At 41.6% G+C, this 13,430-nt stretch overlaps 1 protein-coding gene across 7 annotated transcripts in view; it reads right to left on the bottom strand.

Annotated features, from left to right (window-relative positions):
- Ncoa2 (nuclear receptor coactivator 2) overlaps positions 1-13,430 on the bottom strand; it is a 302,083-nt gene that overhangs the window by 60,998 nt on the left and 227,655 nt on the right. For all 7 annotated transcript variants that reach the window (XM_029553995.1, XM_029553991.1, XM_029553994.1 and 4 more), the window contains one exon: positions 2,794-2,897. In XM_029553995.1, the coding sequence (XP_029409855.1) occupies positions 2,794-2,897 (104 nt within the window). The remainder of the gene's footprint in view (positions 1-2,793; positions 2,898-13,430) is intronic.

The following is a 13,430-nucleotide window of genomic DNA, read 5'->3' on the forward strand; positions in this document are numbered from 1 at the left end:
GGTCTTTTTGAGACAGGGTCTCCCTGTAGTCCCAGCTGGCCTGGAACTCACTATGTAGACCAGGCTGGCCTTGGGATTAAAGGCGTGCGCCACCATGCCCAGCTATGCCTAGGACACATGTATTGTAATTTTAACATGTAGCATGCATGACCCATGTGACAGGATATATACATAGGCCGAAATGCTTTATTCCACCCTAGATTGTTTTTGCTTTATTATTTTACAAGTTTCTATTTTGTCAGCTACTTCTAGAGGGCAATATCTTTAATTCTATTTTCATCAGAAACTAAGTATTTACTCAATCTAAAAACTGATCCTAGCCGGGCATGGTGGCACACGCCTTTAATCCTAGCATTCAGGAGGCAGAGGCAGGTGGATCTCTGTGAGTTCATGGCTGGCCTGGTCTACATAGCAAGTTCCAGGCCAGCTGGGGCTTACAGGGAGACCCTGTCTCAAAAAAAGACAAAAAAAAAAAAACAAAAACAAACAAACAAACAAACAAAACATTAAAAAAAACCCAAACCAAACTGATCCTAACATATAATTGAGAAGTTGCCAAAAAAAAAAAAAATAGTAAATTGGGGGTGGTGGCACACACCCATAATCCAGTGCTTCAGAGGCCGGAGTTCAAGACCAGCCTGGGCTATGTGAAACAATAAACAAAACCCCAAAACACAACTTGATTTTAGGTTTTCCTTATTCCGTCCGGTTTTCTCAACGGGATAAGCCATGTGCAGGGTAAAGCAGCATGTACATATGTATGTGGCTGTGCATGGTGGCTGGCACCAATCCAAGCACTGTGTATATAGGTGTGCACTGCAGGGACACAGGAAAGCAATCACATGCTTAGTTATACACCTTGTGTCACTTTCAACTCCCTGCTTCCATGGCACGTTCAGGCTTTCATCGTTATATTACCTAGCATTCGCTTTCGACAGAGCATGTTGCTTCTTACTGCTTCGTACCATGGTAAGAAGGCTGATTTGTGGCCTAATAAAACTGAAAGATGAAGGTGGTTTATCTTATAAAACTGTTTGTGTTTTTTTAAAGCTCACTATAATATGCTCTGATGAAAAAAGCTGACATTTGGTTCTGTTGCCTAGCAACCACTATGCTATGATGCAAGCATGAGTGTGCATCTATGTCTAGAACAGCTCCATGAGAAATGGTCTCCCTGTTTAAATGATTATATGTGCACAGGGATAAAGGCTTAAATTTAAACCCTAGACCACCAGATTCAGATACTACCTCAGGAATACATTTAGTACTAAGATGTTACACAGATCAGTATACCCAATTGTCAGAAGATTATTTTAAAACAGCAAAAATCTTGATTTGATTTTATGAGATCAGGGCCACTGATATCTAGCAATCCAGTTTCTATAATTAATGAGCTTGCTCTCAAGGGACTTGAGTCACAGTGTGGTTATTTCTTTTTAGAAGCCTCAAACCTCTTCCTAGGAATTTCCAGTGTTATTTCCCATCCTGACATAATGCATAAACATAGCTATATGGAAATTTCCTGATTAATTTTCCTGCTAGCAATTCAAAAGTTTTTCCAAAGGAAGTTGCCCCCTTTCTAAATAGCTGCCAAGTTGCAACCTTCTCTTACCTGCTTCTAAGAATCAGAAGGGAAGTGCCTCTTTGTGCCTCTCTGGCCATCTACTGCCCTGATAAGTATGGAAAATCAGGTTAAGCACCCCCCCCACCAACCCCCAATCTCGGTCATTTAAAGTCTTCTGGTCAGCAGGCCCAACTCAAGGGGAAAACTTTTGTTATTTCCAAATGCAAAGACTGGGTCAGGTGATCTTCGATCTTTCCTGTCTCTCTTCCATCTCCAGCCTCCAATTTATACAGTAGATTCGCACAGAATTAGATTTTCTAAAAATAAAAATCATTTGACACACCAACTGAGGAAAGGGGCAACAAGGTCAAGAGAGCACTGGCTGGCTTTGTTTTAGAATCCTCAGTCCTCTACCTGTGTGGCCGCTGCACAGGCAAGATGATTACGTGGCAGGGCTGCAGCTTTGGGCCACGTGGTCCTTCAGGCTCAGCACAGCAGCAGCACAGCAAATTATCCTGAGAACTGCCAGAAACTGTGTCCTAGGGTTTCTCTCTCTCTTTATTCACTGATGCTGCTCTCATCTTGCCATGGTCCTACATCTTGAATTTTAATTTTGAAAGAGGTACAGCTAAACACTTTGTGTTTAGTACTGGTTAATAAAAGTAAGAAAGCTGGATTTCACAAACCCTAGACCATAGCTGGTCATGAGGCTTTCTTTCCAAAGTTAATAAAGAAGAGGCTGGTGAGACCAGCACTACATCGTGCTTCCTTCAGACTTCCTTCTCCCTATTATCTCCATCTTTGTTTTTGTGAGATAAATAAGCTAGCTTGCAGTAACAGCCATGTAAAGCACAAGCCTCTGGGCCTCAAATTTTAACATGTTTATAAAGGCCAGAGAGGTACAAGGCACACATGAAACTTACAAATCAGGGGAGCATTTCAAACTGAAATAGGCCACAGAACTTAACTGGATTTGTGAACGTAGCTTTTGAAAATGAGTGCTCAACTGGCAATAAAAACCTGCCACTCTGTGTTCTCATCTAATTTAATTCTGTTTTGTCCATTTCAAACATACACAGGCTGGAAGCAAGAGCCAGAACACACATGGACACACACATGTTAGTAAGCACAAAAGTATGAATTTTCCTCAAATTGTATTTACCTGAGATGAAACACAATCACATGAAGACCGAAAACATTTACAGTGCAGAACCAGGTGTGCTACTTACCTCGAGCATCATAGGCCCCAGTGCATCTTTGTCGATGACACCCTGCCCTGTGGATGAGACGTCTGACTTCTGCACTTCATCTATGTTGGCAGCTGCTGCTTTCTCTGCAACAAAATGAGTGAGAATTAAATGGTGGTGCTATTTCAAAGGCAGGGTAACACAGAAATGTTTCAATATAATGATTATAAAAAATTTTTAGTTGGTAAACTGGGCATGGTGGCACACAACTTTAATCCCAGCAGAGGCAGGTGGAACTCTGGGAGTTCAGGCTAGCCTGGTTTATGTAGCAAGTCCCAGGCCAGCTGGGGCTACAGGGTCACCCTGTCTCAAAAAGATCAAAAAAACAAAAACAAAAACAAAATCTCTAGTGGGATCAGAGTAAGAGTAAACCCCCCACTGCCCTGAATGGGGTAAACAGTTGGAAGCAGGAATCAGAAGTTGCCTTTTGCCTCCAGAACTTGTGGTTCTATCCCCTTTCAGGCTTCTGAGAAATTGAGTTTAGAGGTTTCATGCTATTCTCTAGCAGGCAGTCCTGTCCCCGCCCTCTGCCCCAGACTATGAAACTGCTGTATACTATGGCACAATTAATTTCTATTCAAGAGAGTCTCCAAAATAAGATGCAGGAGGCTCTGTAGCTGGGAGTTCAGTAGAGCCATATTTAAACACATCTGAGAAAGAAATAACAGGAGCCTTGACCTGCGGTGGCTCCCACCTGACACTCTACAAGTTCAACCTGGACTCTTCCTGTTTCTCTTCTGCGCATGCTCACATCCCAAATGCCCAGGAAGGTTTGGTCCTTAACTTGGTCACATGACTTAACAACTAAAAGCAGAGGGAAGAGGCACCTTTGCCATGTACCAAGAGCATGTTAACAGCCTCTGATCTCGTGCAAAGGTAAGGACAGATAGCACTCCTGGACTGAAACTCCCAGGGCTGAAGACACTCCATCAGGACAAGACTATTTTGTGAAAATGCTCATAGGAGAAGAGGCATAGTTATCAGTACATGTGCAAACTAGCTACCTCAAGAATACCAAAATAAGTGCAAAGCGTAACATACGCAGCCACAAGCTGCTAGGAAAGCACAAAATAATGTGCCAATTACTTGTAACTGAATAAATTACATCCTTGTTTACACTGAATGTTTTCATTATAATTAAATGCAAAAAAAAGTCCAACTCAACAAACTGTTACTCAATTTAGCGGTCATAATCAACTTTCGTTTTCATGACCTTGGTAAATTTTTGGGGAAATAATTTTGAAGAACCTAGAAAATAAATACAGAATTACGCAGGTCCTCCAAATTTTGCCACTCCCAGTGGAGAACTTTCATGCTGTGTATTTATGAGTGGAAAGAGAAGGTAACCTGTGCAGTTGAAGTTCTAGTACATTTAGTGGAAATATGGCTCAGAGCAAGCCACGAAAAAGCCTCTCTCAGTTCCTGTGCCTGCTTCCTGTACATCATGGCTTGGGTCAAAGACAAATGGAGTGATATGTAAAACACATTTTAAAAACTACAAAGTTGGGCCCATGAGATGATTCAGTGGGTGAAGGTAACTGCCACCCAGAGTTTGACATCTGGGACCCATGTGGTAGAAAAGGAAGAACCCACTTGCCCGAGTTGTTCTCTGACTGTCACACATCTGAACCCCCCTCATGCATACACAAAATAAATAAAAATTTAATTAAAAAATAAAAAACCCCACAAAATTATTTACAGATGTAACTACTTCTACCATCCAATGTTTGTATTTATTGCTTGTCACTGAGTTTCCCATGCAGTATTTTCTTCCCAGAGCTTATCAAAGGCAGACTGTCTGCTTCTTTGTGCTACTCTACATTTTCTTGATCCGCCCCTTAGATCTAAAATGGCACTCGTTAAAAGGGAACTCTATGTGTATCACTGACTGCGAGAAAATCTAAGGCTATTGTCATAAGAGATTCTGACAACACAGTAGGAGTGAATTATTGTTTTCTGTGGGATCTATATTAATGCTGCTTTACAGGGTCAAATAAATATATCTTCTCAATGTTTGTGTTAATAGTCCATTTGTGAGTCTTCTAAAGCAAACACTAGACTTTATGTGATACATATAGCTCAAGGATCTGATATCTTTCTGAGGAACTGGATTCATCTATTAATACTTTTTAGAATTTTAAAAAAAACTAGCAGGGCATGGTTCTGCCTGCATTTGGGAGGCAGAGGCAGGTGGATCTCTGTGAGTTCAAGGCAAGCCTGGTCTACATAATGAGTTCCAGACCAGCTGGGGCTACAGCTGGGACTACAGGGAGATCCTGTCTCAAAAAGACCACACACACACACACACACAAAAAAACCCCAAACAAACCCCCAAAACAAAACAAAAAACGCAAGACCAAGAAAAACCTTTCCTGACAATAACTCAACCTGGCAGGTTCCCCTAATACTTACCAATCTCATGTGTGGATGCCCTGCATGTTCTAGCAACATGCTCAAGTTATACTTCAGTGAGATGATACATAGACTTAGGACCAAAACAGCACAGTACTTTATTTATTAGGGATCAATCAGATATAATTTATCAATCAGATACAAGGGCCTAAAATTTAAAACAGGAGACGACTGAGATATGATAAAGTATGTGTGTACTACTGGAAAGCCTGGATAAAGATAATTATTACTCTGAAAAAATTACAAAATAGTTTTTTCCCTTTTAATATTCAACTGGTAAATCTTCTAAAGGAAAAGGCAGCACTAGTGTCCAGTCTGAGCCCACGTGAGGGAGTGGAATGGTGTTTGTGGGATGGTTCAGTGGCCTCTGAGAAGGTGAGTGTTGGAAGTGTCAAGAATAGTTCTCACTGGCCAAGAGGGCAAAACAGGTGCTACTCAACAGCACCAGACCAATAGAGGGCTGGCTGCAAGGAACCAACTTTATTTTTTTTAATTTTTATTTATTATTTTTATTTTATGTGTACGAGTGTTATGCCTGTATGTAGGTAAGTACACCCATGTCGTGCAATGCCCGTGGAGGACAGAAGAGGCTGTTGGATCTCCTGGAACTGGAATTACGGACAGTTGTTAGCTGCCATGTGGGTGCTGGGATTTGAATCTGGGTCTTCTGCAAGAACAAGTGTTCTTAACCGCTGAGCCATCTCTCAAGCCCCAGGAACCAACTTTAAGTTCAAAGAAGAAAGAAATGGCTGGGCAGAGCTGAACATGTTTCATGTATACTGTGACCAGGCTGAATTCTGGGGGATATATGAAGGGATGGAGAAAAGGGGACAGGTAGCATCTGGCCACCAGAAACCTCACCCTGGCCTTACAAAGCAATACTTAAGAATACCTTCAGAAAGATCACTTAAACTCAAGCTCCAGCAGGTGATGACTGAACATGAAACAGGTAATTTCACAAAATAAATTTGAAACTGTATTAATGGAACAAGTGACATAAGAGAAAACTCAAAAGGTCTATAGATAAGTTGGAAGAGAATGTTTATTTACACAGATGCCAAAAGAATAAGAAATTTTCATTGCTCATGATCTAAAGAAACAAAACCAAAGGGTAAGGACTCAGGCTTTTCGGTGCAGCACTTTTCAGTGCTGTACATATGTATATTCTAGACAAGGTATTATCTGTTCGTCAGTTCTGTACTGAATTTGTGCCTGGACAACTTTTCTATACTGAAATGAAAAAATTCAATAGTATAAGGAGATAGAAAATACCCAGGAATATGGTTTTACCAATGTAACTGGAATCTAAATTAAATTGGCCCCAAATTCATGTTATTTGGGTACTTTTCAGGAAGTAATTACCACTTCTGTCCAATGTTCAGTTGAGCCTTGAAATTAAAAAGAAGCAGGAGGAGGGGCAGGGAAGAAGAGGTAGAAAAAGGAGGGAAAGAGGAAGAGGAAACAGAAGAGGGAGGGGAGCAGGAGGAGGAGGAAAGAGTGAGAGGAGGAAAGAGGGGCAGGAGAGGTAGAAGAAGGTGGGACAAGATGAGGAGGAAGCGGGAGGAGGAGGAGGACTCCTTCAAGAACTATTATATGAACTGGACATGTGCTGGACCCTGACAGAGCATTTCTGTGATGAGCTTGCTACTTTTATGTACCAGATAAAAATAAGCTTAAATTCTTAGATATATCTGTATTTCTGTAAGCACAGCATTACTATACTAACACACATGAGTAATATTTTTAAATTAGGCAGTTTTCTCAGTGGTCACAAACTATATTTAGTTTTCTATATTTTGCATCTAACATTAACCATAAAAATATATTCTGTTATAAAAATATCCTCCAGTAAAGGCACCAGTAGAAAGCGAGCTCCAGAGCCTCACATGATCACAACCTTATGAAATTTCATTATTACATCGGAGAAAGGGATGCTACAATTTAATTTCCAGAGTCAAAGAACAGCTTTTCCCTCTGTGCCTTAACCATTAAACTTAGGCTTTTTAGATAAAGAATATGACCTAAGAGAATAGCAATAAAAATCACAATTCTCTCCTTTTCTTGTTCACTCTCCAGAAGATTTTTGAAAAGCATAAAATAGCCATGATCTTTTAAAAGCTCCATTTTACGAATGCCAAACCCTGGCTGAGAAACTGTCCGTGCTGCCTCTGCTAGTGCTTTCCACTATCCTTTTCCTCCTGGGTGGGTGCTTGAGAGACACGCTGCCTGTTCCCCTGTCTATCTGCCTACACTCCAGAAATCCAATACCAATTAATTAGATTTCCAGTTTCAAAGCAAAGAACAAATCCCTATCTCTTCAGGGACTGTGTTAAGATAAGTCATACCACAAACTGGGGGAAAATCATTAATATTATATTCCATATTTTTTCATAAGTAATTATTACTCATGCTTTCTCTCAGAACAAAAGGAAAGGTGGAGCATCTGATCTCTAGAAACAAAACTGACTTAATATAAGGAAAAACATTTCTTTGAAGTGGCTGGATTAAATTGCTCTTTATCACTGCCATGTATAGGCACAAATTTAAAAGTAAAATTCTAGTTTTCTGGTGAGAATAGAAATATAACAGAAATAAAACCTGGCAGAAAACTAATTAACTAAAAAACACATTAGATATTTGGAAATTAATGAAGATTTTTTTAAAGAGACTTTTCCATACTCCTCTAAGGTCTCACTGGTTCATAGCATATTGCTGCTCACATATTAGAGTTGTGTGTATGTCTTGTGTATTTGTTTATTAGCCAAGTACATAGAGAACATAAACTCAGAGTCTTTCCACAAAACACTGCCAGAACAGGGGTCCCCTCCCTTCATAGAAATGGCAGCCACAGCTCCAATGGCCATCTGCAAAAGTGTTCTGATTCCAGCAGGACAGTGTCAGGGACGACTCAGAAACCTGTGTGCCACTTAATGTCTGCCATGACAGGACGGAGCCGTGCAGTCATCATAGCTGAAGCTGTCTCTCTTTTTAAATCATCTGAAGAGTCTGTAGAAATCTTATGGACAGGAGCCTATCTTTAAAAAAAATTCAGATTTCAACAAATAGCACTCACTCCATAAAAACGTTATCAACAGACAGATAATCCACAGGGCATTTACACACAGGCAGAAAAATTTCAGCACTGCCCATGTGTAGATACCCGACACGAAAGCCAATTAAAAGTTTTGGTTACTTTTATGTTTGGCCAAGCGTGAAGATAGCTGCTTTTACTGAATCTGTGTTACTGACATCATTAGAATCGTTGACTAGAATGAACTGGATATGTTGTACAGGTTTTATAATTAATTCCAGCTGCTTCAAAATAAGTAAAATCGCTCACTCAGAAACCTATCAATTTTTCAGTGGACTGATGTCAAACAAGAGACTAATCACCTCTATAATATATTTTAAATTTGTACTAGGAATACGTCTACAATTTCTACCTCTTCTTGAATTTAGGACCTGGGTGGTTTAGGGTTGAGGTGACTTTGGCGAAGCCACGCAGCAGTGCAACCCATGCAGACCCACACAGCAGAGAAGCCAAGGGAACAATGACAGGCAGTTTCTGGCCAAACTCTATAGATTAAATATTATAGGAAAAGTTATATAGCATCTCAAAGGTTCTAGAAGGTAAAATGAGAGAATTATGCATCTGCACCCAACTAAAATTAGAAAAGCTGCCATATGGCTCTGTGAAGCCAGCAGCGCATTCTTATTCATTAGGAAGCATTCTGCTAACATAAAAACACAAGGCCCTTCCTGTGCTCTCCAAACGTGTTTATCTTTTCAACATTTATGCACTATGTATCATGGAGCTGCTGAAGTCTCCTGCCATGCATATTAAAGATTCACAGCTGCACTTTCTTTAGTAATGGGAGGAACCTAAGCCCCAAGTTGCCTCCCCTCTCTTTCCAACATGGAGCTTCTACTTAACACACCATGATTTCCCTTCAGCACAAAAAAACTCCCCAGTATACGTAACTGACCTCAAGGCCATTTCCACCCGGCTTATATCCCCTTAGGTTCACCTTCAGAAAAATGAAAAGACGAGGTTTTGTTTTGAATCGCAAGATGTGACTATTCAGGCCTCCTTTTAAGATAGTATACTATCCTTATCAAGAGAGCTGGTCCTAGACAGAACTCAAGGTAAAGCTGGCTAGAACCTGCCTGTGTACCTAAGAACTCTGTCATCCACTCTCCTATATTCACACATACTTTCATATAGTTCCCCACATACTCTCCAGGACACTGGGTTGTCTTACATTGAAAGCCATGTGAGTGTACAACAATTTGTCGAAAGCATCACTTAAAAATTCACATTCTTGTGTTTCACTGGCCAGGTCCTATAGGAGCTTAAAGACACATCACAGAAAAGAAGAAGAAAAAAAAAAATCAGGTGGGCAGGAAACCGTATTGGTACTGAGAGTGCACAGGCATCGTTTCAGAGGTTCTACAAGTGAATTGAACTGATAGGCAACAAGCATGTATCACTAAGTCTGCTATGGATTCACCCACTCCTTGAATGTGATCATTTGCATGTCTTCTTCACCTGCCACTTGTTCCCTGTGATCATGTGAGCCTGTATCTTCGTCTCTATCACCCACTCATTCACTGTGATCATGTGAGTCTCCACCTTCATTTCTGTCACCAACTCATTCAGCATGACCACGTGTGTCTCTACCTTCAACTTCTATACAAATGAAACACCGAGAGGCAAAGGCCAAATACACGTGAAAGCTGCACTTTTTGTGTGTGGGGTCTTTTTGAGATAGGGTCTCCCCATAGCCCCAGCTGGCCTGGAACTCACTATGTAGACCAGGCTGGCCTTGAACTCACAGAGAGCCACCTGCCTCTCCCTCCCAAGAGCTGGGATTAAAGGCATATGCTACTACGCCCAGCCTGAAGGCTTCATATTTAACATACACTCTGATTAGTTGGGTGCCCTTAGCTGAGGCTGCAGGAGCTACCCAAGTAAGCAAATGTTAGAGTCATAATTTGTTTAGAAGGATGAAAGAACAGAATGAAGATAGATGAAAGAGAAAACAAAAGAAAATAATTTAAGAGAGAGAGGAAAAGCGAGCAAGGAAATTCAGACTAGGGGGTGCCCTCTCAAAAGACCAAATTAACAAATTTACTTTCTTAAAAATGTTTTATTTCAGGGGCTGGAGATGGCTCATCAGTTAAGAGCACATTGCTCTTAGAGAGGACCTAGGTTTGATTCTCAGCACCCACAGGGCAGCTAACAACGGACAATAACTCCAGTTCCAGGGGAATCCAATGCCCTCTTCTGACCTCTTGCAGGCATTGCATGACATGTGCACCTACACACATGCAGGTGATATACTTATTACACATAAAATAAATATAATAAATAAAATTTTAAAAAAGAAAAAATCTGGGCAATGGGGTAGAGCTTACTGGTAGAGTGCTCAGGACACATGTAACTCTGGGTTCAATCCCTAGAACCAGAATGAAAGAAGGAAGAGGAGGAGAAACAAGGGAAGAAAATAAATTTGCAGACTGTCACATTTGCCTGGGAAACTAATATAAAAGAGTTCTTTGTCCTTCCCAGTGTGCTGGAAGAAGCCTTGGCCAAGAATAAGGCTATGTCTGGGAATCATCTAGAAGGTTTTTTTTGTTTTGTTTTGTTTTGTTTTTAAAGACAGGGTCCCAACATGTAGCTCTGGCTGGCCTAGAACTTGCTATGGAGACCAGGGTGGCCTCAAACTCACAGAGATCCTCTGGCTACTACCTCCCAAGTGCTGAGATTAAAGGTATGCACTACCAGTCCAGCCAGATGGTCTGTTCAGCTGAAGAAGGAATGAAATCCCTGGAGAGGTTGTCCAACTCACCTGTGTATACCTGATGACTACAATAAGCTGGGCACCACAGAGATGGCCAGTGAAATCCTAGGGATGGACAGAGGGGGAAGGGAGGGAAAGAGGATGGCTGGTCACTCAGCTTCAGTTATATAGCCCCGTGCCAGATCTCACTTCCTGGAAGTTCCCAAGGCCTCATGTTACCCTACCATGGTCATTGAGTGGGGTGCCTCCCAGGGCACTGGAAGGCCCGAAAAACATCTAGGCTCTTGACCCTCACTTGTCCCTTGGGGAATCCTCTCATGGAACCCTCCAAGTGCTCCTGTCTCTTTCCCACTGATTTGCACCCCACTCACTGATTCAAGGTTATGGTGCACCCTCTCCTCAGACCTGTCTGCTTTTCTCCTGGTGCGTTCTCCTCCTGTCTGGGCATCTCTATTCTAGTTTCTCTATAGCACCCCGTGGGATAGAATTCTAAAGAAACTGTCATGGCTAGCTGTGTGTACCTTCTGCTTCTCTCACTGGGGTCCTAACAGTACTACAGGGGGATGAAGCTCCTGTTTCTTTTTGCCTGCTACTGTCTACTCCCAGTTCTCTCATTCTAGCCTTTGCTTGAGCAATCACAGGACCTTGCTAGTAAGCTTTTTAAAAAGCAGGTGCTCCTAACTTAAAGTCTCCAATGCAAAAATCTGATAATAAAGCATAGAATCATCCAATTTAGAGACCTAAAACAAATTATGCTAAAACATATCATCTGAGGAGAGAAAGCAATGCACTGCAACAGCAGGAGGACATGGGCTAGCCTCCGAGGAAGGACCAAAGCAATCCTGTTCACTAGCACAAAGGCAGTACCCGTGAGACAAGTACAGTGTCTATGGCCAAGTTACTAACTCTCCAGAGAGGGACTGGGAGGACTGGGGTCCAAAGAGTCTACTCCTAGAGTCATAAGTCACACAGAGGGGGAAGGGTGTGTTTCTAGAAAATCTTAATTAATTAATTAATTAATTAATTCATTTATTTATTTATTTTTTGGTCTTTTTGAGACAGGGTCTCCCTGTTAGCCCCAGCTGTCCTGGATTCCCCATGGAGACCAGGCTGGCCTTTAACTCACAGAGATCCTCCTGCCTCTGCCTCCCAAGTGCTGGGATTAAAGGCATGAGCCACAGGGTCTCACACTGTAGCCTGGGTCAACCCTGAACTCATTATGTAGCCCTGACTGGTCTCAAACCTATGGCAATCCTGCCTCGGCCTCCTGAATACTGGGATTACAGGTGTGAGTCACCATTCACAATTTTTTAGACATTCTAACAATCTGAAACCACCTGTGTACTAGATAGCTTTAGTTGTCAACTTGACACACTTGGGTAGAGGGAGCCTCAATTGGTGCCACCCCTGGGCAGGTGGGCCTGTGTTCCATAAGAAAGCAGGCTGAGCATGGGCCAGGAGAGCAAGCCAGTAAGCAGCATTCTTCCATGGCCTGTGCTTTAGCTCCTGCCTCCAGGTTCCTGCCCTGTGTTCCTACCTTGGGCTCCCTGATGAACTGTGACCCAGGAGGTATAAGACAAACCCTTTCCTCCCCTAGTTGGTAGTGGTCAGAGTGTTTTGTCAAGGCAATGGAGAGATAAGCTAGAACAACCTCTTGTCTCCCATAGTCAAACATTTCAGTAGCTAGAAATTTGGTTCTATCTGGATCGACCTGGTGAGTTGATAACTAAGACAAAAACTAGAGCACTCCAAACACTCAGGGCCTACCCAAGACAGTCACTATCATGACACTCATCAGGCCTAAAGACTCAGCAGCTGCTATATGTAGGGTTGCATTAGTTCCCTGTATGTTATATTCTGCCTGGTTCATAAAAGCTTTTAAGAAAAATCTGTTAGGAACCATTTATGAGAAGGAAGCTACTTAATATTTAACAGACATACACGACACATATACACACACAAATGATGTGCCAAAAATTATATCCTTATTCTAGAGGAACATAGCTTAGAGGAAAAAAAAAACAAGTTTATTTTTCTGAAAGGAAGTGGATGAAAAGTATGTAATCCTGGGAGCTTAATAATGAGAAGGCAGTCTATTTTTTTTCTTAAATTAAAATTTCATTGTTTACTTATTGTGTTATCTGTGTGTTCAAGGAGTGGAAGTCAGAGGATTCTTTGTGGGGGTCAGTTTTCTTCTACCACGTGGGTTCTGGGGATTAAACTCGGGTTATGAGGCTGGGTGGCAAGCTCTTTTACCTGCTGAGCCACCTCACTAGTCCTGCCTTGGTATGTTTTCTTCACAATGAAGTAAAACATGGTTTGTACCTGCTGATTTTGTGGTGTTTCCTTTCTGTCATCACAGTACCCTAAGTTCACTGGACACTCTAGAAAGAGTTTCTATCA

Source organism: Nannospalax galili, unplaced genomic scaffold (assembly GCF_000622305.1).
Source record: "Nannospalax galili isolate Female #2095 unplaced genomic scaffold, S.galili_v1.0 scaffold102, whole genome shotgun sequence".
Classification (NCBI taxonomy): domain Eukaryota; kingdom Metazoa; phylum Chordata; class Mammalia; order Rodentia; family Spalacidae; genus Nannospalax; species Nannospalax galili.